Source organism: Podarcis vaucheri (genome assembly GCF_965113315.1).
Source record: "Podarcis vaucheri genome assembly, chromosome: 17".
NCBI lineage: Eukaryota > Metazoa > Chordata > Lepidosauria > Squamata > Lacertidae > Podarcis > Podarcis vaucheri.
Window position 1 is genome coordinate 15,672,117 of NC_138755.1, and position 27,073 is coordinate 15,699,189.

Below are 27,073 nucleotides of genomic sequence, written 5' to 3' on the forward strand. Positions count from 1 at the left end.
GTATAGGGGCGAATGAATGTGCATAAATCATTCCTGCAGAATGTGTTTCCCACCAGCAAGTCAGAATTTTGCTGATATTAATGAGCAAGTTTCATATTTCACACACTCTCCTGGTCCCAGTTGTCCCTTACGGTTCAGCTGGCCATCCTTTGTCTAAAGCAGAGATGTGTGGAACATTATGGAAAAGTAACTAAAAGGGAGTTATTCCCAAGATGGCCACTCCAAGCTGATCATGCAAATCTTTGCTTTTGTTGTTTTGTTTCTATTGGCAGCTGTGCTGCTGCTGCTGCTATTGTCAAAAAAGATTCTGAAGTCATGAAACACTGGAAACAGCCCCTGATAGACCTTTGCTCCACAACGTCTACGTTGGCCTGGTTTCTCACGACACAGCGAATGGCTTGCGGGGACCACACAAACGTGCAGGTTCTTGGAGAGCAGCTCGCAACCACTTTGCTCCTCTGCCGTATTTTTCTTCACTTCCACACCATATTGAGCTGAGCAAATGTTCGACTTAGCATTCTGTTGTCCAAACCCAGGCTGGCGGTCGAGCTCTCTTCTTGCTAACCAACGGCTGTAAAAAGGTAAAGGAACCCCTGACCATTAGGTCCAGTCGTGGCCGACTCTGGGGTTGCAGCGCTCATCTCGCTTTACTGGCCGAGGGAGCCGGCATACAGCTTCCGGGTCATGTGGCCAGCATGACAAAGCTACTTCTGGCGAACCAGAGCAGTGCACGGAAACACCGTTTACCTTCCCGCCAGAACAGTACCTATTTATCTACTTGCACTTTGAAGTGCTTTCAAACTGCTAGGTTGGCAGGAGCAGGGACCGAGCAATGGGAGTTCACCCCATCGCGGGGATTCGAACCGCTGGCCTTCTGATCGGCAAGCCCTAGGCTCTGTGGTTTAACCCACAGTGCCACCTGCGCCCCCTAACCAATAGCTGTAGCAAAGGAAAAAACCTTGGCTGTACAGCCTGTGGTTAGTGAAGAGGGAGCTGAACCACGTGGCCAAGTCTGGACGGCTCAGCGCGGCACCTGAGTTGAAAAGGCAGAGGAGGAGCAAAAAAAAAGATAGCAAGCTTCTCTCTGGGAGCATGCACATTTGGGAATACAGAGGCACAGGAAGTGGGTGATCCCTGTGTCTGAGAGGTTGGCCACTTGTCTGTCCTGGACGGGGCTGCTCTCCTTCGTAAAGAACAGGGGCATAGGTTGGGGGCAGTCCTGGATCCATCTTTGTCACTTGAGGGTCAAGTAGCCTCATGAGACCAGGGCCCTGCAGGATTCAACCTCCTTCCGCAGGGCCTGTAAGACAGAGCTATTCCGCCTGGCTTTCAATTTGAACTTAGCCTGATCTTTCATTCCCCTTCCTTCCCTCCCCTTCCCCTTTTTATGAAGATTACCCACTCTGGGATCCCACAGGTAATTCTCCTCGCTGGCTCAAATAGAACTAATTTAGCCAGCTAACCCTGATGATCATCTAATGTTTATTGGGTGGCTTTTCCCCCTAAATTGATTTTTGATTTTTGAATTTATTGTTATTCACGTTTTATACGGTATTTTAAGCTGTTTTTTGTTGCATCAATTACCGGTAAGTGTTTTAAATTTGTTGTTAGTTGCCCTGAGCCCGGTTTTCTGAACCAGGAAGGGTGGGGTATACATGAAAAATTATTATTATTATTATTATTGGCTAGGAGTGCCTTTCAGTGGCGTGCAGTGATTTTTTTGTAGGGGAACAGTTAGGGCCAGATGCTCCAGCTTGCAAAGGCAATTGGGAGGTCCGATGCTGCGTGTGTGATGCCCCAACGTCGTGTTTTTTGAGCATCGCACCTCCCGCTCTGAGCTAGGCACAAGCTTTCCAGCTCTTGGGGAGGAAGCGCCAGGCTTTAATACTTTAATACTCTAATTTACCAGGAACCTTTAGGAGACTAGCCTAGTTCCCCATGTCCACTGACTGCACGCCACTGTACAGGGTAGATATGGATTGTAGCTAATTTTACATGTTTACATCACTTCCCAAACCAGACGTGGGAGCGTAGTGCATGCAGAGTAAATGGGAGTATGTACGCAGCCTACATTTTCTCCAAAAGATGGGTTGAAAAATCTAGTCTCTTCCCAAGCACAAGTCTAGGAATATTTATGTCTAAGATAACACTGCATAATAACATGGGGAGTGTGGCCTGCAGTTTGGCTCAGTTTGTTTATTTAAAACCGCTGGTCATAACAAAACAGATCACAGAATACAGTAGTCTCCGAAAGTGCTGAGAATTATTGCTTTCTTTTACTAAGCTGTGCTTTTTACAAGCCGTCTCATAAAAGGAACTACTGTATTTTTCGCTCCATTGGACGCACCGGACCATAGGAGGGGGAGAACAGGGATTTTTTTCTTCTTGTTCTCCCCCTCTAAAACAAGGTGCATTCAAGGTACATTCACCAGAGCTTGTGGGGCTGGCGGTGGGGGGAAGGGCTGCTTTCCTCCACCGCCAGCCTCAAAGATCCCTGAAGCCTTTGGAGCGCAGCGCCCCGCTGCCCTACAGAGGTTTGCGCGCAGCCGCCCCCAAACTAGAGCAGGGAGACGGAGCCCTCCCTCTCGCTGTTCTGGCTTGGGAACAGCCTTGCTAGCTTCTGCAGGACAGCGGAGTGAAGGCACCGTCTCCAAGCTAGAGCAGCGAGACGGAGCGCTCCGCAGTGCTCCGTCTTCCTGTTCTGGCTTTGGGCTTAGCGGCGCAGCCTGCATTCGCTCTATAGGACGCACACACATTTCCCCTTAATTTTTGGAGGGGGAAATGTGCGTCCTATAGAACGAAAAATACGGTATGTGACTGTGAAAGCTGGATTCACCCAATATTTCTCCTGCCTCCTGCATTCATATGGACCTTGTTTCTCTCTGTTTTTTTACAAGAGTGTCCTCACTTGACTGCCGGCAGGGAACTCTTTATTTAATGCAGGTTACCAATTTATGTGTGTGTGTGTGTGTGTGTTTGCTGCTTTATAATGCTGATTAATATTCTATCTACAGCCTTTTAAATGTGTTTGTGGGATGCGGGAGGGGCATTATTGTTTTTAACTATTTACTTGCATTTATACCTTGTATTTTCATCCTGTGAAGCGCCCTCAGATCTTGTGATGAAAGGTAGTATATAAATCTAATAAATAACAACCACAACCACCAGGCAGTTTCGATCCTGCGGTGCAATCTGCACTTCAGTAGCATTGGGAATGCGCACAGCACATGTTGAAAACACATGACTAAAGCACATGACTTCTGCCGAAGAATCCTGAGAACTGTAGTTCCCCCCCTCACAGAGCTACATTTTACAATACTCTTAACAAAACCACAGAATTATTAAGGAAAGTTGTGTGGTTTAAAAGTGCATTGATAGTGCTTTCCATGCATGGTGTGGATCAATGTTTGATTATCAAACAGGTAAAGGTCCCCTAGGGACGCGGGTGGCGCTGTGGGTTAAACCACAGAGCCTAGGACTTGCCGATCAGAAGGTCGGTGGTTCAAATCCCCGCAATGGGGTGAGCTCCCATTGCTCGGTCCCTGCTCCTGCCAACCAAGCAGTTCAAAAGCACACAGTGCAAGTAGATAAATAGGTACCGCTCCGGCAGGAAGGTAAACGGCATTTCCATGTGCTGCTCTGGTTCGCGCTCAGTCATGCTGGCCACATGACCTGGAAGCCATGACTGGACCTAAGGGGTCCCTTTACCTTTTTAAAGGTCCCCTGGATGGTTAAGTCCAGTCAAAGGCAACTATGGGGTTGCAGCGCTCATCTCGCTTTCAGGCCGAGGGAGCCAGCGTTTGTCCACAAACAGCTGTCCGGGTCATGTGGCCAGCAGGACTAAACCGCTTCTGGCACAATGGGACACCATGACAGAAACCAGAGAGCACAGAAACGCTGTTTACCTTCCTGCCACAGTGGTACCTATTTATCTACTTGGACTGGTGTGCTTTCAAACTGCTAGGTTGGCAGGAGCTGGGACAGAGCAATGGGAGCTCACTCCGTCATGGGGATTTGAACCGCTGACCTTCTGATTGGCAAGCCCAAGAGGCTCAGTGGTTTAGACCACAGCGCCACCTGCGTCCCTCCTTTTGGTCAGCAGCACACTCTTAGCTAGAGAAGGGAACCATCATGACTTTGTAGTGATGTTTTGTAGCACATAATTATACATTTCAGGGGAAAGTCCGAACCTCGAAGGGCAATCTCGTCTGTTACAAGCAACCGGCTGCAGAGCCGGTTTGGGCTTCTCCATGCAGTGGGAGTTGTTGACTTGGGCTCTGTCCAGTAAGCATCTCAGCTGGTGATACTGCAGGCCCTTGTTACCGCAGGAGGCTGAGCAGGGCGACATCTTATCCACCGACCACCAGTAATCTGCAAGAGCAGCAAAACATCCAGGTGAAAAGATCTAACAGAGTTAGATCTAATAGAGCTTATTAGTAGGTGTAAAAGCAGCAAACTTCTCAACCCATCTGGTTTTTTTTTTTTTTGCATCAATATATTTATATGGTTATAGGTCATGGGTGGGCAAGGTTTTTTTAACCCTCGAGGGCCATGTTGTCTTCTGGGTAACCTTCTGAGGGCCGCATACCAGTGGTGGGCAAAGTCAGAGGCAGAAGTAGGTGCAGCAACAAATGTACATTTTATCTTTGTAGAGTAGGTGAATTTCTACATAGTGCACACACTCCTCACCCTCTGTCCTTCATTCAAGAAAGAGGCATTTTCAGAGTCCATTAATGCACATTCCGTGAAAGCCGTGTTTTGTGGTACCTGCAGCAGTTCCTTAGATTTCCAAATGTGATCCCATGTCCAAAAAGGTTGGGGAAACCTGACAGTCATTGCCATTTATTGGAAATGGCTTTTTCCTCCACCACTACAACCCTTTTGATGCAAGTAACCAGAGCCAAATTTAGGTTTGAGGAGGCCCTAAGCTACTGAAGGTAATGGGGCCCTTTCTATGTCCAGCTGTCCTTTGTCAACAACAAATGGTCGCTGTTTTTGTGTTGAATATATGCTATATGGTAATTGATGGACCTCATAGGTATCTCAAGCCATTTGCCCATGTTGCCATGCAACCAGTACATGCAGAATGTAGGCACCCTATATATAGAAAGAAGCAAACCAGTGATATTTGAGGGAGCAGGCTAGCAGGCAGGGCCCATGACTTACGTCATAGGAACCTACACAACACAAAACACTGTTGCTGTAGGTAGGTTTTATTTTATTTGTTTTTTATCTTATATTTTGGAAATGTACATCCAGATTTTTTCTTCCTTTAAATTTTTTTGGGACCCCCAAGAGAGTGGGATGCTAAACTATAGCTTGTTTAGCTTATACGTAAATCTGGCACTGCGTGGAGGTACTCCAGTAATTCAAAAGTTGCTTTGGTTGGGTATCCTTAACATTACACCGTAGTTTATAAATGTTTGGTATTTGTGAATGCCGGTGAAGTGTGTCCTCTTCTTTGAGCTAACTGACTCTGTTGGCAATATTCTAAAATCCATAATCTATTGCCCAGAAACTGACTGCTTCCACATGAAATTTGTATGCTGTTTGTTTGTGTGTTTAAACAACAACTGTATTACCTATGCCATTACACCAATTCCAAAAATCTAGAGCTGCAGTTTTTACCTTGGACTGTCAGAGATGTTTTTTGTACGAGCAACCCTGCCTCGTTCTGAGCCATGCAGCTGATCTCTCCTTGATGATCAAGGCTGATGTTCAGTATCTGAATAATCTCTCCAGACGACAACACATGGTGAGGCATGCTGAGGGGCTGACCAGCATGAAACCAGGTAATGTTAGGAGCAGGATGACCATTCACAGGGCAGCCTAAAAAAATAATAATAAAGGACGGTAACATATCAAATCCCAGCAAACTTGGTCCCCGACAGCAGAGAACCCAAAGATGGTAGCTCCATATTCTTGACAAACATTCATATCTGCATTGTCCTGTTCAATTCAAAATGGCCAGTGACATTCACACAAAGAGCAATACAGATCATGAAATAGATCCTTTGCAAACCAATCACCAAATGGACGCTACCTACAAGAGAATAGCAGTAAGCTCTGAGTTGCTGTCTCCATTAGACTGGCCCCACTCCAGAGGCACTTTTAGAGTCCAGTCATACCTCGGGCTGAAGTTGCTTTAGGTTGAGCATTTTCAGGTTACGGAATGTGTTACTTCCGGGTTTCGCTGCTCGCGCATGCGCAGATGCTCGAAATGATGCCACACACATGCGTAGAAGCGGCGAATCGCAACCTGTACACACATAGACACCAGTTGCGTTCTGCTCTGGATGCGAACAGGGCTCCGGAATGGATCCCGTTCGCATCCAGAGCTGTACCACTGTAATGTGATTGGTTTGGCTGCACCGGGCACCAACACCACAGGGTGTTGCACAGCAACAACGATGCAAAATGGAGCATGAGAGGGTCCCTCGACTGTTAGCGTTGCATAGGGCGCCGCTGAAATTTGAGGGCCCCTGCCCACTCCTGACATCCACCGAGGATGGGGTCAGAATAATAAAGATGGCAAGGCTGGTGAGTCCCTGCAAATCATTACCAGTGGCGGAGGAAGCTGCTCGGGTGCCTGGGGCAAGGCGCCCAGTGGCGGGGTGAGCCATCCATAGGGGCAGGGCACACCACAGGGCCTCCAGAGTCTGCCTGCCTCCTCCCACTCAGTTGCCCTACAGCTTGGGTGGGGGGAGGCAGCAGGCGGACCGTTTGAGCAACGCGGAGCCTGTGCGCACCCAAGCCACGGCTTCACTCCCAAGAGAGACGTGTGGCTCGGGCGCACTGCAGGCCCTGTGGTGAGTGCCGCCCGGCATTTTGTCACCCCCCTCAGTGGTGACACCCGGGGCGGTCCATACACACCGCACCCCCTTCTTCCACCCATGATCATTACAATGGACGCTCTGGTTGCAAACGTGATTCGTATGGGATGCATGTTTGCAACCCGCATCTGCGCAGAAGTAACCCGCTCTGGTATTTCCGGGTTTCGGCAGTCCGCAACCCGAAAAAACGCAACCTGAAGTGGCTGCAACCCGAGGTATCGCTGTACTCTTGAATACGCTTCAGGTTGAGCACTTTCAGGTTGTGCTCCGTGGCGACTTGGAAGTAACGGAACGTGTTACTTCTGGGTTTCTCCGCTCGCGCATGCACAGACAGTCAAAATGACAGCACGCCCATGTGCGGAAGCAGTGAATCGCGACCTGCTCAGTCGCGGGTTGCGTTTGCTTCAGGATGCGAGCGGGACTCTGGAACAGATCCTGAGGTACCACTGTACAAGGACCCCTTGGCAGGGCCCACTTCTGGTTAGTACCAGAAGTGGGCCCTGCCAAGGCCACCAGTTCTGGCACGTCCCCCAATATATTGCATTACATCCAGCCTTCGTTTAGGTATGACACATCTAAACGCCAAGGCAGGTCTTATAAAAACATCAGTGCTCTTTGCGGCCTGTTTTCATGAAGCCAGACTCTTTCGCTTGCACCATTTCTCCCCAGCTGACGGCTCTGAAGCGGGGACATGATACTTGCACAGACCACGGTAAGCCTTGGCTCCTATGAAAGGTTCTGTGCACAGCAGACGAGGGCTCTTGCCTCCACAGCGTGCCATGCCTGTAACTTTCGCATTGTGGCTAGCCGTGATCTGGCCCAGAGTGACTCATAGATTTTATGCATGATGCAGATGGGAACAGAATGTATAAAAGCACACCCGCAGGTTCACAACAATTACACTGAAGGCCAAATTCAGTTTGTCCTCAGCCAATTCCCCCCCTTTTTTTCATCTCCTACAAAGTTCTGGGTTGCCAAATAAGTCAAGCCTTGTTCTCATCGCTATATATTTAATTTGCATCAGCTATTACTACCTCTTCCAAAACCAATATATAAGATAATGGAAATACCACGAAGTCAACAACGGGAAAATAAATAATTAAAACTCGTCCCCTGTTCTTGCAGCACGTGCAGTGATACATTTTCCTATTTCTCTCTTTCTCTCTCTCACCCTTTCTGATATCTATGAAAGTAGTAACATGTATTTCTCACTTGCACCTGTGAGAGGAGCATCAATCACCCTTGACTGGCGAGATATTCTACATAAATTCTTTAGCACAAAACATAGTATCTTGCACAGTGAGAATAAAATATAAAAAAAATACTGAAGACTGACCTTTCATTCTGTGGGAAGGAATATTAATCCCACCTAATGCATCTTATTGCTAGTAACTCTTATTCTGTATTTCCTATCTGTCATACATTTTAACTACTTTTTGCTCAAGACTCATCTAAAATAAAGGGCACAGCCTATGGAAGTAAAACAGCCTTTACATACCCATACCCATACCGTCCCAAGGGAAGCATGGGGATATATAGACCTTTTAAATATTCCACTATTAACTCACTTATAGTGGCTTCCCATTCTACCCCCTTTGCAGTGAATAGACTACAAAGTTTGGTAAGTTTAAAAGAAGTTTACTTACAAACTCATTCAAGGTCAGAGTCCTGCGTTTTTCTACACAGCAGCAAGAAAAACTCAGGTAGAAAAACTTAAGTTTACAAAATGTGGCAAATGTTTCTGAGCAGACGGCCTGAGCTTGAAGCAGTCAAGCTCAGAAGTCCTCTCTGATTGGGTTCATATGGTGTAAGAGAGCAAATAGAAGAAAAAAGGTAAAAAAACAACTTTACTAGCTGTCGGTTACAGGACATAAGGGGCCGTGACCTGGTCAAGTCTCACACAACAGCTTACTCTATGGTCTTAACTCCTTCATGCATTTAACTGGAGCTACACATGGTAGCTATATGAGCCTACATTTCCCACACTGCAAATCTTGGGGGGTGGGGTGGGGTGTCATCCTGACACTGTTGATTCTACTTTTTTATATATGGTTGTTGCCTTCCTGGCTCCACAAGTGGTGACACTTGGTGAACTGAATTGGATTTCAAATAGAGGATGAGGATGTTCTGTGTCCTGAATCAAAAGATGCTGTGTGTACACATCATGCATTTAAAGCACACACACACCCCAATCCTGGGAACCAAAGTTTGTTAAGGGTGCTGGGAATTGTAGTTTTGTGAGGGGTAAACCACGGTTCCTGTGTGCTTTAAATGTACTCAGCCGAAGAGAGCGGGGTCTTGCAGTCTAGCTTCTCAGAAAGACGCATTCTCTCCCAGGATCCCAAAGTTAGACTTGCAGAGTGCTGGCAGCCAGGCAAAACGAGCTCTGACTTGTGAACTGAACAAATATGATATGGAAGTCACCAGGGGAGAAGACAATAAATATGGAACAGCAGGATTTCCTTTTTACAGTTGACTGTACTTCTCTGGTCATAAAAAGCACACTTTACTAGCAAACTCTGCTGTTATTGTTTCATATCTCCCATGAATAGGGGCTTTTATTGCTTTTTTAAAAACTACTTGTACTGAAAGTCTGCGTCACAGACTGGACGCGAGTCAATTGGTATGGGTAGAGGCTGGTTTTTGCACTGCTCCATAAGGGTCAGATGAAGGGACCACATAACACCGGTTCTGAGAGATCTGCATTGGCTCCCTGTACGTTTCCGAGCACAATTCAAAGTGTTGGTGCTGACCTTTAAAGCACTAAACGGCCTCGGTCCTGTATACCTGAAGGAGCGTCTCCACCCCCATCGTTCAGCCCGGACAATGAGATCCAGCTCCAAGAGCCTTCTGGCAGTTCCCTCATTGCAAGAAATGAGGTTACAGGGAACCAGACAGAGGGCCTTCTCGGTAGTGGCGCCCACCCTGTGGAACACCCTCCCTTCCGATGTGAAGGAAATAAGCAGCTATCCTATCTTTAAAAGACATCTGAAGGCAGCCCTGTTCAGGGAAGTTTTTAATATTTAACGCTGTACTGTTTTTAACACTTGATTGGGAGCCGCCCAGAGTGGCTGGGGAAACTCAGCCAGATGGGCGGGGTATATTATTATTATTATTACCTGGGGCCCTCCAACTGCTTCTGGACTTCAGCTCTGACCATGGGCTGGGGCTGATGGGACTTGGAAGCCAACAGTAGGAAGGCCATAAGTTCTACATGCCTACCGTAGGAGCAGGTTCACGGTCTGTGGAACCATTAGATCCCAGTTGTGCCTCTGAATGTCTAAGGGACTTCTGTGGCACATCATCCCCAACCACTGGACCTGCTGGCTGCAGCTGGCAAGAGCTGGAGTCTAACAACATCTGGAGGACCACAGATTCCCCATCCCTGGTTTAGTGGCAAACCCCTTACCCAATTTTTTGGAGGGTTCGGAACCCTCTGAACTTGAAGCATGGGAAGTCCTATTCAATTTTTTTAAATAATTTGGCAGAATGTTTGGATTATTTGATATGTATATTTTGGAATATTTAATGTGATTTGATTGGATTGTTAAAGTGGAAAATTTAATAAAAATGAATAAAAAAAACAATTTTTGGGGGGAGCTGGAGCAGCAGGTCGCTTAAAAAGAAAAGTGCTGATGTTAATCTTTAAAGCTCCAAAGGGCAGAAAACAATGCTCTGATGTACAGTCATAACTTGGTGTTTGAACAGCTTAGTTCGCGAACGTTTTGGCTCCCGAACGCCGCAAACTAGGAAGTGAGTGTTCCTGTTTGTGAACTGTTTTTGGGAGCCAAACGTCCGACGCAGCTTCCGATTGGTTTCAGGAGCTTCTTGCAGCCAACCAGAAGCCACGCTTTGGTCTCCGAACGTTTTGGAAGTTGAATGGACTTCTGGAATGGATTCCATTCAAGAACCAAGGTACCACTGTACAGACAAACCTCGGGTTACAGACGCTTCAGGTTGTGTTTTTTGGGATTACAGACCGCCAAAACCTGGAAGTACTGGAACGGATTACTTCCGGGTTTCGGCTGTTGCACATGCGCAGGAGTGCAAAATTGTGCTTTGCACATGCGCAGAAGTGCCGAATCGCAACCCGCGCGTGCACAGACGTGCCACTGCGGGTTGCGGATGCTGCAGGTTGCGAACGTGCACCCCACACGGATCACGTTCGCCACCCGAGCTTCCACTGTACGTACAGTGGTGCCTCGCAAGACGAAAATAATCTGTTCTGCGAGTCTCTTCGTCTAGCGGTTTTTTTGTCTTGCGAAGCAACCCTATTAGCGGCTTAGCGGATTAGCGCTATTAGCGGTTTAGCGGCTATTAAAGGCTTAGCGGCTTAGTGGCTAAAAGGCTATTAGCGGCTTAGCGGCTTAGAAAAAGGGGGGGGAGCGAAAAAAATCGCAAGACTCGCAAGACGTTTTCGTCTTGCGAAGCAAGCCCATAGGGAAATTCGTCTTGCGAAGCGCATCGAAAAACGGAAAACCCTTTCGTCTAGCGGGTTTTTCGTCTTGCGAGGCATTCGTCTTGCGGGGCACCACTGTATAGGTTTTCTAACCTAAGTTGCTAATGATTCTGTTCTGATCTGATGCTAATGATTCTGTTGCCAATAATTCTGTTGCTAATGATTCTGTTGCTAATCATTCTGTTGCTAATGATTCTGTTCTGATCTGACTGCCTCACCAAGTTCAGGGGAAGAGGAGAGATATAACTGTGCAGCACTTGCATATTAGTGGCAACACCAGGCTCCCCCAGATCCTTTTGTGACCTGAACTGCCTGCCTCTCTTTTTCAGTGATTTGGCAGCTCAATGCAACTGCTGCCGTCATGTCTAGCACTTGACTTAGCTGTCATACCTCTCATATATGCACAAAAACAAAACAAAAATTCCAGTGCAATGATAAAAAAAATATATTCCAGTGCAATGATAAAAAGAGCATCGAAACCCCCACCGCTCCGAAATCTTCCTTTTAACTTCTTGGAAAGGTCCGCAGCCTTAAATATAAGCACTTAACATTGTACATTCATTTTTTTTCAAATAAAAGATCAACATACTTTTGAAAATCTTAAATGGGTCACTAATAAAAATATGTGAAAACTGATGCTTTTCAAAACGGTTGAGGCAACTGTTTATAGGTCCCTGGTAACGTATTAGAAAACAGAATACTAAATGCAGGAACTGGCATGCATGGCATTGATATCTTTATCTATATAAAATTATTCTAACAGTCCTAAGTGGTGGCTGCCATGGGTAGATTTACTGTCTTTGATTTAAGTTTCCAAATATTTCAAGTATTACTTATACCCCCGTTTCTCTTAAAACCTGGGAACTTGAAGCTTCATTCCTAACCCAGCAGCATCTCTGTTGCTGCATTATAAACGCTATCAAATATTCTTATACAGATTGCACACACACACACACACACACACACACACACACACACACACACGAAATCACTGCACATCAGGAAGATTGGATTTCTGCTGATTCTTAGAAATAAATAGGACGTGTGGGGTTGGAAACACCAGGGATGCTTGTCAAATGTTTCCACTTTTCTCTGTGTAACAAGAATGGGTAGCCCTGAAGGAGGGTAGGTATCAAATTCCTATTTTGGCATTCTTGCAGCTCAAGCCTACAGATGTCTACTCAAATGTAAGCCTACCAAGTTTAATGGGGGCTTGTTCTCAGGTAAGTGGGTAAAGGACTGAAGCCTAAAAGTAAGGAAAAAACAACCCCCAAACACCTATCTCAACCACCATTCTTTGCGGCTTCTGTATTTGACAGGTAATTAATCTACAGTTGCCATTTGCAATAACCCTCCAGAAATACGCAAGCATGAGCCATGTAAGCAGATTATTTTCCATCTGTACAAAGAGAAGCTAGCATAGACCAACATTTCAAATTCCTTGGTCTATGGGATATTCATACAGAATTCCCAGTACACCAGGGAGCAGATTCGCAACTGGATCTCCCACCTCCCACTGAAAAAAGAGGAAAAAAACCCCTACAAAAAGTTAAAAGTGACTACGTGTGTTTGGAATTAAATTTTGGAGCAGCAGTATGGGTTGAGGGGCAGTTCTTTGGAATGAAGTCACTCTCCCACAACCCAAAGTTTCCATGAGCCCTGCTGAGAAGGGAGAGGGGAAAAAAAGTTGAACGTGGTAAATTCTAAACACCTGAACTTACCAATCAGCACAGAACTCCCTGGGCTGAGAACTTTTCTCGTTCCTGAAGGCGATGTTATCACAGAAGGAACGCCTGGTCCTGTGATGGATAACGCGGCTGCCATGTCTTCCAAACGATGAGGGAATTGTGGCGGGTCTGGGAACACATTGAAAAGCCTAAGATACGACAAGGAAGCCTCTTAACCAAGCCAGTTAATTCCTGACGTTCTTTAGTACCGCTCGTGATATTGTTTGCCACACTGAAATGTGAACTTTCTCAAATGGGACTTATATCTATTTTATGAATGGGGGAATAACGAGGGCAAAACATTAACGAGACAACAGGCCTAATGAGTGACATCATGAACAGAACCATTTTCAACGTTGGGAAGTGGAATCCTAACAAATACAGTGGGATGCCTCAATAGCCAGCAGATGGACAAAACTAAGCTAGGATACACAGGTGAGTCTATGGCCCATAATTAATCTGTGGAACTCAGTGTTGCAGGATATGTTTGATGGTCACAAGAAAAACTTTTTTTAAAAATCAAATTCACAGAAAACTGGTTTAGTATGGGATTCTAGTCAAACATAATAGTAATAGTAGTAGTAGTAATATTGATTGATTGATTGATTGACTGATTGATTATACCCACCCATCTGACTGGGTTGCCCCAGCCACTTTGGGTGGCTTCCAACATATATAAAAACATAATAAAACATTAAACATTTTAAAAAAGCTTCCCTATACAGGGCTGCCTTCAGATGTCTTCTAAAGGTTGTATAGCTGCTCATCTTCATGACAACTGATGGAAGTGGGGTCCACAGGGTGGGTGCCACTACCGAGAAGGCCCTCTGCCTGTAGCTTTACTTCTTAATAATAATATTATACTAGTGATGGTCTATCTCTGACTATTAGATGTGGGATAATAAAAACAGAAGGGGTACCCTTATTTACCTGATCATGATTCTCCTGAGGATATCTCTCAGTAGAAAGAATCCTAAGCTTCATGGATTTGTCTGCCCAGCATAAACATGTCTAAGTCACCCTGGCAACACGGAGTTTTCCAGATGACTTCAGGGGTTGACGAATCTCTTAATTCAGAAACTTTCCCATTCAGAGCTTTTTAAAAATTATAATCAGTCACCTTAAGTTGATTAAAGGCATACTCATCATTCAGTGACTTCTGCCTCAAGTTATTTGCCTGCACAAAGGGGCCACTCAGATTGTGTTGCCTATCGTCAGTTCAGGCACAACATTTTTCAGTGGAGTCAGTTCACACATCCAAGTGCACCAAGTATAACTAGTACAGTGGTACTTTGGTTCCCAAGCAACTTGGAACCCAAACACTGCAAACCCGGAAGTACGCGTTCCGGTTTGCAACTTTTTTTGGAAACTGAATGTGCTCCGTTTTGAGTGTTTTGCTGAGCTCTGTATGTTTTTGCGGCTTTTTTGTTTCGTTTTTGTGACTGCGTGGAACCCAGTTCAGCTACTGATGAATTGATTGTGTGACTGCAGTACATTGTTTATTGCTTTCATTTTATGGATCAGTGGTCTCATTAGATAGTAAAATTCATGTTAAATTGCCGTTTTGGGGGTTGTTTTTAAAAGTCTGGAACGGATCGATCCATTTTGCATTGCTTCCTATGGGAAAGCACGCCTTGGTTTTGGAACGCTTTGGTTTTGGAACGGACTTCTATAACAGATTAAGTTTGAGAACCAAGGGACCACTGTACATGCAATGTGTGAACCAGCCTTTGCACAAACAACAAGGTTTGAGAAGTCTCTGTTTCTAAAGGTGACGCCAGAGACAGAAGGGGAATTTCTGAGCTCGGTCTGCATGCTCTGCCCTGGAAGCTTGGGTCAGCTGGGGTTTAAAAACAAGCAAAGCATCGAGTCCTGAAAAATGAGGTCTGCCATGGGTACTTTTGTATGAGTTGGGAAGCATCAACTCGCCCAGGCCTCTCTAGAATGTGCACACTCCATTAGCAAATCTACAGTAGCATTTGCTCAACTTAGCCTATCTTTCAGCTCTCAAGCAGCAGGGAGTAAAAATGGCACAAACGTGTTATTAGGAAGGAAAATCCATCAGCAAGCGCCATAAATCAGCCCTAGGAACACATTTCCACTCATGCTTTGGGCCTGACCATGTCATTCCAAATCACCCAGCTAGACTCAAACTGCCTGCTATCGTGAAACACAAGACAAAGTAAACTTCACCCTTCGGTGAACTGAGTCCCTGTTTTGTGTGCGCTTTTTGAAATACAGGGCCGAGTTTGGTTTTTGCATCTGTCAGTGAGGTGTGAAATTGGTCCGTGTCACTTTGTGATTTACCACAGGGCTTGCTTCTCCAGTAAGGAGACCGTGATAGAGAAGCAGGAGGGATATATTGCCTTCATTTAGGGAAGCCTGTTCTTGGAGAAGGGCCCGTTTCTGTCCTCGGCACGAAAAGCCGGTGTAATATTAAATTCTCAAGTATCAGCTCAGTGGAAGTGAGTTCAGGAGTGCCATTTCAGACTCAGTAAGGAGGCAAATATATTTCACTAGAGGTTGGTATAAGGGGTATCCTTGGGAAATTCTTACCCCAATTAAAAGGCCCACTGTTTGATGCATTAAATAAGCAGGGAAAGCAGTGCCTTTAAGGGCATTTGTCGACATTTCTCTTTTAACAATATAGCAATAGCTGTCATTTAACCAAAGCAAGCTTGCCAAGCCAGTCACCTTTCATTTTTAAGCGAAGAAATTTGTAACACTGGCATACATATCTAATACACAAGGCATTTTAGCTATGATGACTGCAGCCACCTAATGCGTAGAACCAGCACACAGGCCACAAGTCAAAGGTCCTCCTGAGGAGAAATCCCATGTGGTCTGAAGCGCAAGAAAGGGAGGGTGCTGGTCCCTTTCAGGCCTGGCTCTACCGTTAGGCAGAGTGCAATGGCCACCTCAGGCGGCAGATGTCGGAGGGCAGGAGGCGGTGGTGAGGTGTTGCAAAAGAGAGAGAGCTGTGTGTGCACCACAGAGAGATGGACAAATCTGTCAATATTGGCTTCTCTCAGTTTGTAATTTCAAAAAAGTATTTAATTCAGTTCTCCGCATTTCCACATTTGTTTCCTTTTTTTAAAAAAAAGAGAATCTTGAATATTCACCAGCGTTTTAGTTTGGCTTTCTCCTAATATACACAATTTTGAAAGAAATTTAGCTTATTTCAAGGCAACATTCCCTGATGCAATGCATTTTTGTAGCTCATTTGCACCAATATATGCATCTTCGTCTACACCTTGCCCTAGTTTATGTACTATTGTACACATGACTTGGGTGGAGAGCTGCGTTGCAAAATTCAGAGGAGTGCAAATTTTGAAGGTATCGTTTTGGAGAAAGCAGATTAGACAGGTTTGCCTTTAAATGTGAACTGAACTGAATTTCTCCACCCATCTCTAGGGTCACACGGCGTATTCTGAACTTCCTAAGTGAGGATGCTAGCCTCCGACTCGCTTAGGATTCAATTACCAGCCTGTCTGGCTTTGATACATGGAATTGTGGTGTGTCCTTACATACCCTGTAAATATGGGACTGTCTCTGGAAAACAGGGGCACTTGTAAGATCTGTCCTTCATGTCAGGCAGCAAAAAGTATTAGGTAAGCCCTGTGACCAGTGGCACTTAAGTGCTCAACACCTTTAGAAACTCGCTGTGTTTTATGTTTCACATATAACATTAAACCAGTGCTGCTCTCCACCTCAGTACTTCCTATGAGAAAGGGCTGCAACAATATTCCAAAGACCTTATTTACAACATGAATCCAACCTATCACCAAGTAGGTATTTCACAATTGCACAGCTAACGCTAAATTTTGAGACTGCTTCTGTGCGCTGTCTAGCTTCTGGAAGTCAAAACCTCTGACAGTTCCTCTCTCGTAACCCTACTGAGGTCCAAACTACACGAGATGTTAAATATGTGTCTGCCTCTGTTTGCATTGTGAGGGAATTCCCCATTGATACTACCCATATATTGCATTCCCCTCTCTATGCCTGTCCGCTTCCTGTTCTTATGCCCCCAATGTCAGCTGACACTATCTGCCTATTTAAAACACCTGTTCTTCCAAAGAAACTGCTCTACTCTGAGCTTAAAAATGCTGGTGGTCAGCAAAAGAGGTTCAAAGACTGACTCAAGGCAAATCTTTAAAAATATAGTATAAACACCAATAACTGGGAAACACTGGCCTGCGAGCGCTCCAGTTGGAGAACAGCCTTTACCAAAGGTGTCATGGACTCTGAAGACACTCGAACTCAGGATGAAAGGGAGAAATGTGCTAAGAGGAAGGCACACTTGGCAATTCCATTCTGTGATCAACTCCTACCTGGAAACCTATGTCCCCACTGTGGAAGGATGTGTGGATCCAGAATTGGCCTCCACAGACACTTACGGACTCGTTTTTAAAACCATGTTTATGGAAGACAATCTTACTCGGCTATGAGGGATCGCCAAAGAAGAGAAGAAGAAGACTTTGAATATCGTGACTGGTTTGGCCCTGCACCCCTCACTTTTATATTACGGCAATACTGGTTTTTCTCTCTGAAGTACGTGAAGAAACCTTGGCAAGAAATGTTAGCTCTTTAAACGACAGTGTAAATTTAAACTTACCCAGAACAAGAAGCTGAGTGCTTTCGGTAATCTGCCCACGAATGTTGGCTGCCCTGCAGGAGTATAAGCCTTGATCCGAGAGAGAAACATTTTCAATCTGCAGTGACCCATCCTGCAGGTAATGACCAGGGGCCAGCTTGATTTTATTCCTGAACCAGGTGAGTTCTGCTTCAGGCACACCTGTTAAGAGAATATATTGAAATAAAATCCTGAGAGAGAGAATCTGCATTCTGTACACTCTGCAAAGGTGTAGTTGAGAAAAGCTGAAGTTACATATGTTGGTTCTATTTTATATATTTTTTGCCAAAATCCCAGTCTATCTCACACACATTAACTTGTTCTGAGAAGAATAAAAGTCATTCATTCATTCAATGTACACATTATCCTTCAGTGATCAGGATCACAGCACAGTTCACAATGTATTTAAAAGAAGGTTAAATACAAATCAGTAAAATAAAGTATGCGAAAACATGCAAATTAAAACTCAGAGTTTAAAGCAGGCTTCCTCAACCTCGGCCCTCCAGATGTTTTTGTCCTACAACTCCCATGATCCCTAGCTAGCAGGACCAGTGGTCAGGGATGATGGGATTTGTAGTCTCAAAACATCTGGAGGGCCGAGGTTGAGGAAGCCTGGTTTAAAGTTATCATATCCAAGCAGCAATTGCAGGACAAACACCCCAAAGTCTAAGTGAATAAATCTTAGAAAGTCTTAAGTTGTCTATGAAAACTCATCAACAAAGTGGGTGCACCTCTAATGGAAGTGAGTTCCACAGATGGGATGTCAGCACAGGTAAGACATTCAGTACAATGGTACCTCAGGTTACATACGCTTCAGGTTACATACGCTTCAGGTTACAGACTCCGCTAACCCAGAAATAGTGCTTCAGGTTAAGAACTTTGCTTCTGGATGAGAACAGAAATTGGGCTCCCGCGGCGTGGCAGCAGCGGGAGGCCCCATTAGCTAAAGTGGTGCTTCAGGTTAAGAACAGTTTCAGTTTAAGAACGGACCTCCAGAACAAATTAAGTACTTAACCCGAGGTACCACTGTACTTTGAAAGGCTACACCATTATCTTGAACTAGGCCCAGTAGTGCGAAGGCAATTCCTTCAAAATGAGTGTAATATGATTCTAGTTTGAGGCACTGCTCTCAGTACTCTTGCAGCCACAATCTGCACCAGTGGCACCTTATTTTATATTTATTGCTATTTCAGTTTGTATGCCCTCTTTCCCACATACGTGTGTCCAACATGGCTCACAACATGGCGGCAAGAGAGAAGAAGAATACATGATTACAGTAACAGTCTAAAACAGGCACACCCAAACTCGGCCCTCCAGATGTTTTGGGACTACAATTCCCATCATCCCTGACCACTCATCCTGTTAGCTAGGGATGATGGGAGTTGTAGTCCCAAAACATCTGGAGGGCCAATTTTGGGGATGCCTGGTCTGAATCCTAAATCGTTTCAAAACATGGCTATCCAGATAAATAATTCATTTCAATAATACGGACATAACAACATCTTGATTTTTAATCATTAAAATATATCCATTGATATCAGTTGGTTAAACTGACTGTCTTCAAGGCTTGCCCCCATGTCCCTGTTGCAGTAATCCAGACTAATTACTATGTGGACATAATGACATTGGAAACTCCCTTATTCTGTCGGACCATGGTCTTTCTACATTGACTCCGGGCTTTCAGACAAGCCCTACCAGGAGTTGCTAGGGATTCAACATTCTGCAAATCTTGGGAATATCTCCAAACATACAGAGATCTCCTGCTTGATTCTCCATGAAGCCATTTTGCATATAAAGTCATTGGCGCCGCCACCCCAAGTTCAATATTAGAAGGAGTGATAATGTAATGGAGAGACGGAATCAAGAGCACATTTGCAGCATCTTCTCCAAACACAGACAGAGCTCAGAGCTCAGACAGGCGTGGACAATTATCCGATATTTCAGTCTAGCCAGGTATACCCTGTTCTGTTACAGACACTTCTAATCTCAATCCCAACGCCTGTACAAGTTTCAAGTGGTGGACAAAAACCAAATCGCCACATCCACATTTCTTTTCTGGAGCTGGCATGCTGCCTGGGCTCACATGAAACCAAATCCTAAAATCATGACTCTGATCCATGGTTCTGCAAAACAACAAAGGGAAATTTTATTCGGATAAAAGTAAGGGCTTAAGGATTTGGAGGCAAAGTGTTTCTGCTGCAATCTGCAGCTGCGTTCAGAACAGAACGGAATATAGCTCAGTGCTTCTATAACTTTGATCACCTGTACAAAAGAGTTACCCGCTGCTGCCTTCAAGGTGAGCAGAGAAGAATCGAAACCAAATGTCCCACCTGCATGGAGTAAATGTCATGGGAAAGCAGGGAGAGAGAAAGAAGAAACAGCAGTGAGCAGCCCCTGAGCTTTCCTATCCTTCTTACGTGAGTCTTATTCCAAAGAAAAAGGCAATGAAACCGAGAACATGGCGATCTGGCAAAAACTTCAAGATGTGCAATTTAGGACACAGGTGCAGAGGGGCCAACCGAGTCGCTATTCAATCGCAGCAGCAGTAGGGGGAGCAAGAGCATTTCCCAAATCTAACTTTTGTGTTTTCTTTTGCTGTATTATGCATCTGTCACCTGCAGTGCTTGATGGAAATAAGGCTTAGAAAAGGAAGAAGACATTAAAGAGAGAGAGAAATATTAATAAGAAGCCATGAAATCTTCAGAGTGAGAAGATTAAGGGCCATGTAGCCAACTGGAATGGGACACAGGTGGCGCTGTGGGTTAAACCACAGAGTCTAGGACTTGCCGATCAGAAGGTTGGCGGTTCGAATCCCCGCGACAGGGTGAGCTCCCGTTGCTTTGTCCCAGCTCCTGCCAACCTAGCAGTTCAAGAGCACGTCAAAGTGCAAGTAGATAAATAGGTACTGCTCCGCGGGAAGGTAAACGGCGTTTCCGTGCGCTGCTCTGGTTCGCCAGAAGCGGCTTAGTCATGCTGGCCACATGACCCGGAAGCTGTACGCCGGCTCCCTTGGCCAATAAAGTGAGATGAGCGCCGCAACCCCAGAGTCGGCCACGACTGGACCTAATGGTCAGGGGTCCCTTTACTAGCCAACTGGAACAGGGAGTATATTCAAAATGGCACAGGTGGAAGTATTTTTTTAAAAAAAATTCAAGGACTATCCTTCAATGGGCTGTATTATTCATCAAGTAGAAAAATATCATTTCCTAAGCATTGTTCCGCCACACCATTATTTGCTAGACTTTTAGCTCTTTTTTCGTCTTGGGAGCTCAGAGCAGCTTCCACTGGGCTCCCCATGAGGCCCCCATCTGAGGCAGTGCCCAGGGCCAGACCTCCATGCAGTGTGATCCTAGCCATGTCTACTCGGAAGTAGGCCCACTGACATCACTGCACATTCTCACCATCTGTGCATAAGTTTATTGTTCTAGCCAATAGCCATGACAAATATGAGGGAACTGTTAGACCAGGGACGGGGAAACTTTTTTCTCTCTTGAAGGTCACATTCCCACATGAGTAAACTGCTATGGGTCACATGCAGGTGATGAGCTTAGCCAGAGCCAAAAATGGGCAGAGTACTCCTTTGCTCACTCTCTCTATAATTTAGTTACACAAATTAATTAAATAACTTACTTAACAAGGTAAACAGAGGACAGCAAGACCATATAACACCGGTCTTGGAAGACCTAAATTGGCTCCCAGTATATTTCCGAGCACAATTCAAGGTGTTAGTGCTGACCTTGAAAGCCCCAGATGGCATGGTATACCTGAAGGAGCGTCTCCACCCCCATTGTTCAATCCAAACACTGAGGTCCAGCTACGAGGGCCTTCTGGCGGTTCTCTCCCTGTGAAAAGTGAGGTTACAGGGAATCTGGCAGAGGGCCTTTTCGGTAGTGGCGTCCGCCCTGTGGAACACCCTCCCATTAGATGTTAAAGAAACAAACAACTATCTGACCTTTAGAAGACATCTGAAGGTAGCCCTGGTTAGGGAAGTTTTTAATGTTTGATGTTTTATTCTGTTTTTAATCTGTTCGGAGCTGCCCAGAGTGGCTGGGGAAACCCATCCAAATAGGTGGGGTATAAATAATAATTATTATTAAATATTATTATTATTATTAGACCCTGAACTGCAGCAGAATGGAAACAGCACCAATTGTGACAAATATAGGTTGGAATGTAAACTTCTGCTTTCTTTAATTCCTACTTGCTACCCACATGAAATGAGGCCAATGGCTACGTGTGGCCTTGAGTCCACATGACTCTGGACTAAATGATCCTTTCCAGCTATATGATTCTTAGTGGTCTGAGCTGGTTCTTTCCTTACGGGTGATATTCTGGACACTGTTCCTATTAATCTATTGGCTGTTTCAAGTCCACGCCTGTCCTAGGCCAGCCAGTCCATTTGATTACAGCAGTGTTTCCCAAACTTGTCTTTCAGATTCAGTGGGAGACCCCAAGTTTGGGAAACACTGGATTACAGTAATGAACTGCAGCATGTCCAGCCCAGCACTTAGATTTCTTTCTCCTTCGTAATCCAAAAGGCTCTCCTATCATGTTGTAGCTAGGCTTGAGCACTGTGAGGCGGCTACTGAGTACGACTTAAACCCCATCTGCCCTTCCCTGCCGCCCAAGAGGATAATCAAGCGTCCTGGTTATTTTCTTCCACTCATTGACTTGCCAATTATTCTCCTTTACTCATGAATGGGAATGGATGTTGTTCACACTTGTTGTTTGTTATCCAATTAATCTACACGCACTGGCTGCGTTCCAGTGAGTAAGTACCGCAAGAGCAGCCAAGAATTTCAGACTGCTGGCGACATAACCACAGTGCTTGTGGTTCTTTGCCATCCGTCCTTAGCCATGGGATTTGACTGCACACACGGCTCTCTGGATTGCAGCAGCTGTGCACTACATCACTCCTCCTAATGCCGAACTCAGTCCCAGCACGATGACAGCTTTGCAGCCAAACAGAGCCACTGAGCAACAAGGCCATACCTGTACGTTTGGGGGGAATCTCACAGTTTGAAGAAGTATAAACAAAACCTTTTTTAAAAGAGAGAGAAACCCGCCTTTAAGCGACAACCCACATCTCCTGCAAAACAGAAAGTTGCATGGAAGGAAGGAGAATGGGGAAGAATGAGGAATGGTAAATGCACACATATAACCCAGTTCTTGACCACCTCGTTCTGTTAAACTCAGATGACCAGATAGGAGAAACGGATGAAGCTGGAAGGACAAGAAAATAAGATGAGGGGAAAAGGCTAAAAAGCAGGTGGGAGATGGAGGGGCTGAGAGTGGGAGAGGTGAAGGAAGTAGGAGGGATAACTGAAGCAGATATGAGAAACAGTGGGGCTGGGAAGGGGAGAAATTGAGGGGTGGGGCAGAGCAGAGGAGCCAGAGGGAGGACACAGAGAGCAGAAACCTCTCACCTGCAACCTGGCAGTTGATGGTCACGTTTGCACCCAGGATGGTTTTCACGGTGCTCCCAATATCAACAGTGACAGCAGGCAACTCCTTGTTGACCAGGGTGGCTCTTGATGTCTTTATTAATGGCTTCCCTGTAAGCAGAAGGGATTGTGGATTATTAAATAGATAAAGGAAGAAGCAAGATATGGGCACTGCTACTCTTCCTGAAAATAGCGCAAGGAATTGGCACAGTCTGTATTTTGTCTCCTGGCTGTCACTGACAGCCCTCGATTAGGACTCCCATTTCCTTCTTCCCCCATTCTGCAAAATTTAGTATGATGCTAAAGCTGTGGTCTAAACCACTGAGCCTAGGGCTTGCCAATTGGAAGGTTGCCAGTTCGAATCCCTGCGACGGGGTGAGCTCCCGTTGCTCGGTCCCCGCTCCTGCCAACCTAGCAGTTCGAAAGTACATCAAAGTGCAAGTAGATAAATAGGTACTGCTCTGGCGGGAAGGTAAACGGTGTTTCCGTGCGCTCTAGTTTCCATCACAGTGTCCTGTTGCGCCAGAAGCGGCTTAGTCCTGCTGGCCACATGACCCAGAAGCTGTCTGCAGACAAATGTTGGCTCCTTCGACCAGTAAAGCGAGATGAGCTCTGCAACCCCAGAGTCATTTGCGACTGGACTTAACTGTCAGGGGTCCTTTACCTTTACCTTTTTAAAGAGTTGCAAGCCTTCAGATGTTCTGCTATATGTTTCATCTTACAAACTGTCACTTTCTTCTTCAATTTTCTCTCTCCCTTAAGTCCGGTCACCCTCATTGGTGGGCAGTGTTGCGGCCAGGCGCCGGACCCACAAGTGATCCGACAAATGGCAGGCTGGATTGCTTGACTACTGGCTATTGGCCAATGCCATCAGCCCTTAGACAGGGCGTTCCCCTGGCAGAAGGCCCAACCAGCAAGTGGGGATGCTTGGGCTCACTCCCAGGAGTTGTTAAATTGCGGCCTGTTGTGGTTTACCCTTAGACGCACTCCCAGCAGATGGGCTGGAGTGGAATAGCAATGGTTTTACCCAATGCCTATCCCAAACCATTCTCTACTGTAACCAATAAAGTTGTGGCCATATTCAAGCCAAAAACCCAAAATGCTGTTGTCCTGTGTGGTTATTCATTTCCCCTAGGGAACTGTGGGGTCATGGGGCCTTAGCATGTAAAACCTTTTAACCTGCTTTGTACAAAGTAGCCCACTCAGACTAGACCCTTCCTCTTTTGGAAGGAATTGCTCCTGATCATGCACAACCTTATGTACTTGCAAACTTCATCTCAATGTCATCTCTTTCCCCCACATTCCCCGTCTGACAGCTATGTGCATGGATACAGGTGTGCAAAGGCAGCACTATTTTGGAAACAATTCGAAGCATACAATTGGGAGAGAGGGAAGCATATACACAAATGGAGGATGCATAGAGATAATTTTGGGGGCAGCAAAAGACAAAAAGAAATGAAATGGAATAAAATGGAACCAGTAGCCCCTGGCATGGTAAAACATGCCCCGAGAATCTTGGCAGCTCTTATATGATTGAAAACAATATGGTGGTGTGTAAACTGGAGCATGATAACTACTCATTCACATGTCAAATCCTACCTAAGTCTTTATTCTCTAATATAAAAAATCTTAGTCAAAAATTATTCTCTAAGTCAAAAATCTTCTTGAACAGGAGAGCAAACTAGACAAATAGAAAGCCAGTTGCAACAATAAACGAAAATGTAACCGAAGCTGATATTTGCTTGACTATTGCCACAATCCTGATGTCTCACGTATCTGTATATACATTCAGGGCTTCCTCCATAAAGTTAAGTTTCATTCTCCTTGTGCCTTTATTTGCATGTCTCTAGGGTAGGGCCCCAGTATCTGGAGAAATTAACTTGTGCATCGAAGGGTTAACTGCTGCAAAGTCAGATGAACCACAGAAAACGTTCCATGCTGCTGGGGAGGGAGAGAGGGAAGAGCTCAAAACGCCCCAGCCCAAGTGAGACTCCATCTAGCTTACGTTATCTTCTTGTATTGGGGCCAGCCCACTTCCGAAGGCATTAATGTTTGTGAGAGAGCTTCTCAGTGCTGGCCGGCTGCATGCTTATCTCCCAGAAGTGGGATTGTTCATGGGCCAGCAGAAGACAGAATGGATGCCGTCGTGTGATTCCATGGGCTTGGGCCCAAAACAGGAGCCTACAAGGCCTATGAATTAATCCAGCTATAAATCAACAGTGGCACTAAGAGGGGGAAAGCTGGCTAAGAAAGGATGGGTGGAAGAGGGAGGAGAAGGAGGAAGAATTATGGGTGCTTTAGTTGGCGGCGGCAACCAAAATGGTTGAAATCTGGTTTTGTTCCTGTCCTCCTGCCTCTCCGCAGATCCCGCTGCCGCGAATTAAAATCCATAAACTGCCCTGTCAGCTGAAATGGACTCATGTGGAATAGGCAGCAAGCTAATCCACGTATTTTGAGAGGATGCCATGAAGCCCTGATGCTGTGCAGATTCACTTTCAGTAACACTTTTTGTACAGGAGCAGGACTCTAGTGTCCCTGAGACATCAATGTAGAGCAGCATATCCAAGCACAAACATGTTCCATTCAGTCATGGAAAGTTCACCAAGTTCTGATGTTTTACAGGGTGCTCTTAAATCAAGAAGGAGGAAAGAGAGACCTCAAATGGCAATTGGCCTTTTAATTTTTCCTGGTGGTTTCTTCTTCTTCTTCTTTCACGATCTCTTCGTTAGATTAAATATCTGTCAGCTGCTCAGCCCATAAAAAGTAGCAAACTACTCCAAAAATGGAACCACATTTTCTCTCTGGGCCCTCATGTGCTAAATTAATCAAAGAGGCTGAGTGTTTCATTTAGACTGCACAAAGCTTACCCACTTCCTCTGCAGAAAAGTTCTGGGCTCCACTTTTGAAAGAAAATGTGTGTGGTTTATTTTTCCTCCTTCTTCTTTTGGTTAATTGCATTTTCATTATCTCAAACTTGGTGTCCAGATTTCCAGCAGCTGAGTGACTGGGCACTTTCAACTCCAGCTTGACGGATGAGGCTATTCAGAACCTTCCTTCAAGTAGTGTTGTCTCTTGAAAATATGACCCAGAGGGCCTTGCATTTGCTAATTTGTTTGCATGAGAAAATGAAATCAAGACATGGAGCATTTTATTAGAAAAATGATTGCTGGTTGCTGAAAACCCAAAGGCATATCTATCTGTTTCGTGTATTCCCCTCTCCCGGCTTTTTCGGGAGACAGTGATTGATTAGCCTCCGTTGGATGAAAACTGTGACTTGAATGAAGAGGCTTTCTTCCAAAACTTTATTCTATACTTATAGCCTTTGAAACTTGCCCATCAGGAGCATAACTGGCTGCAAAGGCTCTCTGCAGAATGGATTGTTATGTCCCGCCACAAAATGCTAAGCCTGAAAACTCCCATGTTAAATCCATTTTTGATACCATTCCATTGTTGATAGGAGAGTTCCATAACAGATGAATTATTCCAGTGTTTTATATTACAGTGAAGTTTTTTTAAAAGAGTCTACATTCTCCTAATTGCATTAGTTTTTCAAGGAGACATAACTGTACTGATTTTCAATGGAAATATTCCAAAAGTAGGCACGAAGCACGCAGAGAGAGAGAGAGAGAGAGAGAGAGAGAGAGAGAGAGAGAAAGGAAGGAAGGAAGGAAGGAAGGAAGGAAGGAAGGAAGGAAGGAAGGGATGCATTTGGACATAACACAAAACCTGGGTTGGGAAACCTCAGACCGAGGGCCAAAGGCAGCCCTCCAAGTCTCTCTCTATAGCCCTAACCACAGTTTCCATCAAAGAAAACAATAAACTGCTGTTAGTTTACATCGAAGCAGTTGCTTCTGATCCCCTTCTTGCAGCTGGGGAGGCGTCAGGAGCAGGTTTGCTGCATGGAATGTGAACTATGGTTTAGCATTACATCCAAACAAGATAAGCATCATGCTATATATCAGAGGGAAGGTGACCTT

The 27,073-nt window shown here is 45.3% G+C and overlaps 1 protein-coding gene across 3 annotated transcripts in view; it reads right to left on the reverse strand.

The window, feature by feature from the left end:
- The window catches only part of ADAMTSL1 (ADAMTS like 1), a 486,607-nt gene that overhangs the window by 16,091 nt on the left and 443,443 nt on the right, over positions 1–27,073 (reverse strand). For all 3 annotated transcript variants that reach the window (XM_082204524.1, XM_082204522.1, XM_082204523.1), the window contains 5 exons: positions 23,079–23,207; positions 17,635–17,814; positions 13,014–13,148; positions 5,629–5,829; positions 4,191–4,371 (listed from right to left, as the gene is read on the reverse strand). In XM_082204524.1, coding sequence (XP_082060650.1) covers positions 4,191–4,371; positions 5,629–5,829; positions 13,014–13,148; positions 17,635–17,814; positions 23,079–23,207 — 826 coding nt within the window. The remainder of the gene's footprint in view (positions 1–4,190; positions 4,372–5,628; positions 5,830–13,013; positions 13,149–17,634; positions 17,815–23,078; positions 23,208–27,073) is intronic.